We start from the raw sequence: 3,140 nt of genomic DNA, 5'->3' as shown, positions 1-3,140 counted from the left end.
ATGGAGGTAGATAGTCTAATTCATGATTTCTCCAAAGCAAGAACACAAGTATGGAAACACATGCTCGTCTTCATGGACTCGATGTGTCTCAGGTGCGCCATCGAGCTCGGCGTGCCAGACGCTATCCACAACCACGGCGGTCCCATGACACTCTCCGAGCTCGTCCAAGCACTACCCATGGCCACAACTCGAGCTCCATTTCTCCGGCGCATCATGCGTGTTCTCGTAAACTCTGGTTTCTTTTCCATTAAAGGAAATGAATCAGATGGTAGCAATGAAGAGGAGGTGTACTATGACTTGACTGCCACCTCTAAACTGCTCGTCACTGGAAGCACAAACTCTTTAGCACCTCTTGTTCTTTTTGTAACAGGCTCGGATGTGGGGATGGCTGGACTTGCCATGAGTACATGGATCAAAACTAGTGATGATGATGATAAGAATGAGACACCGTTTCATGTGGCTCATGATGGGAAGGGTTTGTTTGAGTTTTCAAGTGAGAGGCCTGAGTTCAATGCTTTGCTGAATGAAGGCATGGCTTGTGATAACAGAGTGCTTATAGGAGAAATGGTGAAGAACTGGGGTGATGCACTCTTTGGTGGTCTCCGGTCACTGGTGGATGTGGGTGGAGGTACTGGACTTGCTGCGGCGGTGATGGTTGCAGCGTACCCGGAGATGAAGTGCTCAGTTCTTGAACTCGATCATGTGGTGGATGTGCAACCGGAGAATGAATTGGTTGAGTTTGTAAGGGTGATATGTTTGTTCAGATCCCTCAAGCAGATGCTTTTCTACTCAAGGTATGTTTTTTTTATTGTGTTTTTTTTATTTTTTAGTTTTGCCTTCTATTAATATATATATTGGAAAGTGGGCTAGTAAAGATCTAAATACCTCAACAATACTATTGTTAAGAATAGATATTTGGATAATTTTATTTATTTAGAATACAAAAAATGATGTGATCCGTATAAATGATCTGTGATAAGTAGGTCCTTATAATAAGAGATTAGGTAGTTTATTTCTTTCTCAACTGAGATATTGAAAGTTAATTAAATATATCACTAGCTTGTTATTGTGATTGTTTGTAAAATATTTATATAAATTAAATATGGTTATGGATTTAAAAATTAACATTCTAATGATATACACAATCATGTATATGCATGTACAATCATAAATATTTATGCTTAATTGATTTTATGCTATGTAATCATGAGATTATTTTATAATTATCAGGCTTGGATATTGAAAGAGTCAAATCAGAATATGCCATATTTTAAATTTCATATTATAAACAAAGATTTTGTACATAAATGTTATAAGAGTTTTGGTGGCAATGCAACCTTGGCTAATTCAAATATACTAATTTACTCGTGAATTTTTTATTCTTATGCTATTAGTTTTTTTTGTATAAATTACTTAAATAAGTGAGACAAATTGAAATAAATGAGCTAAAGCATTTTGAAGATCATGATTTAAGTAAACATATTCTTAGACTCAAAAAATATATTATATTTATAATTAGAATTATAAAAAAAAGTGAATTTTATTTTTTTATTTGTAAAGCATAAATATATAGTAAAATAATTGTAACAATACAACAAAGTGAAAGAATTATTGCCAAAATTGTAGTTAGATGTCAACCTTTACATTTTTTTTAATGAAATTAGTTTTTGTGATCATGGTTAAGGCCACTGGCCATTGAACCAAAAATCTCTAAGTACATTAAACCAGAACTATCTAAATACATAGAAGATAGGATTTATTATTTTCACTCTTATTATATAATTAATACTATTAATTTTATATTACAGTGGGTCTTACACGATTGGAATGACAAGGATTGTGTTAAGATCTTGAGAAATTGTAAAAACTGATTCTCTTGTGAAAGAAACAAGAGGAAGGTAATTATCATTGATGCAATAGTACGATCTAACTCAAATGATCGTGATACTACGCAAACACATTATCTTTTTGATGCATATATGTTGGCAGTATGCCCTGGGAAAGAAAGAAATGAAATGGAGTGGAAGGCAATATTTGATGAATTGAAGCAGGATTTTCAGGGTTTAATATGGTGGGTGAATTGGGTATTCACTCCATCATTGAAGTCTATCCTTGATTATGCTTTTATTATTGTAGTCATATAAACCTTATGTTTCTCATTGACTCCATTAGTAAATATTGTTATTAATTGTCATTTATGAAGTTCTTATGTTTGTAGTCAATAGGATTTTATATTTGTGTTAAACAACAATGGTTTTTAATTAGTTTTTGAGGAAAAAAAAAATAGTCAATGTTGATATACTCCAACAACAAACTGCAAGAGTCCTACATGGGAGGTTGGGAGATTAGATTCTTCTCAAGCATAGTGAATAACTTGAATAACGACTTATTCTTTTAATTGCAAAAAATTAAGAAAAAAATATACATTCAATTTAATTTTCTTCCGAAAATTATTTTCTAATTTTATTTGATCTCTAAATTATTGTTTTTTTCTTAACTAAATTATGGTTTATTTACCTTTATATATATATAAAAAAATTATTTAAACATAAAGCACATTTGAAATTATCCCAATATAACTATTATCCCAAAATTTGACATCAAGATGCATATAAATTAATGATTAATGAAGTGAGAATGTGGTGTTTCTCACCTAACTATATATGCACATTCACTAAACAAGATTTATAAAAGTTTCATATTGTCATTTTTATAAATGTTATCATTTATTTTTCTTGATTTCAAGAAAAAAAACTCAACAATTTAGAAATGAAATTTTCTCTTAGGCTGTGTTTGATTGTCAACATGGAAAATGGGTGGAAAAGAAAATTTTTCCATGGAAAAATTTTACATGGAAAATAAAAAAAATAGTGTTTTGATTGGCATTATTTTCTAGCTAGAAAATCAAAAATTTTCTATAGAAAATTCAGATTTTGTTGTTTGATTGATCTTATTTTTTATGGAAAATGAAACATTTTTCATGGAAAAAACTAATTTGTTGTTTGATTGCATCAATTTTCCATGGATTTTTTTTTAAATTATTAAAAATTATAAACATCGCTTATGGAACCTAATCTTACCATCAAAACGCATGGATCTGTTCATCGATCTAGATAAATTTATTAGCAATACGTAACTGA

At 30.6% G+C, this 3,140-nt stretch overlaps 1 protein-coding gene across 1 annotated transcript; it reads left to right on the top strand.

Moving 5' to 3' along the window:
* LOC120249633 (trans-resveratrol di-O-methyltransferase-like) lies at window positions 1-1,861 on the top strand. The gene is made up of 2 exons (XM_039258212.1): window positions 1-794; window positions 1,809-1,861. The coding sequence occupies exons 1-2, from the start codon at window positions 1-3 to the stop codon at window positions 1,852-1,854; spliced, it is 840 nt and encodes a 279-aa protein (XP_039114146.1). The 3' UTR covers window positions 1,855-1,861.
* The last annotated feature ends 1,279 nt before the right edge of the window (window positions 1,862-3,140 follow it).

The sequence above is a fragment of the Dioscorea cayenensis genome, chromosome 3 (genome assembly GCF_009730915.1).
Source record: "Dioscorea cayenensis subsp. rotundata cultivar TDr96_F1 chromosome 3, TDr96_F1_v2_PseudoChromosome.rev07_lg8_w22 25.fasta, whole genome shotgun sequence".
NCBI lineage: Eukaryota > Viridiplantae > Streptophyta > Magnoliopsida > Dioscoreales > Dioscoreaceae > Dioscorea > Dioscorea cayenensis.
This window is presented reverse-complemented; position numbering and strand designations above follow the sequence as displayed.

Coding starts and splice junctions, on each gene's coding strand:
- LOC120249633 (XM_039258212.1), top strand. CDS start 1: ATGGAGGTAGATAGTCTAATTCATGATTTCTCCAAAGCAAGAACACAA. Junction 795..1,808: donor CAGATGCTTTTCTACTCAAG/GTATGTTTTTTT, acceptor TTTATATTACAG/TGGGTCTTACACGATTGGAA.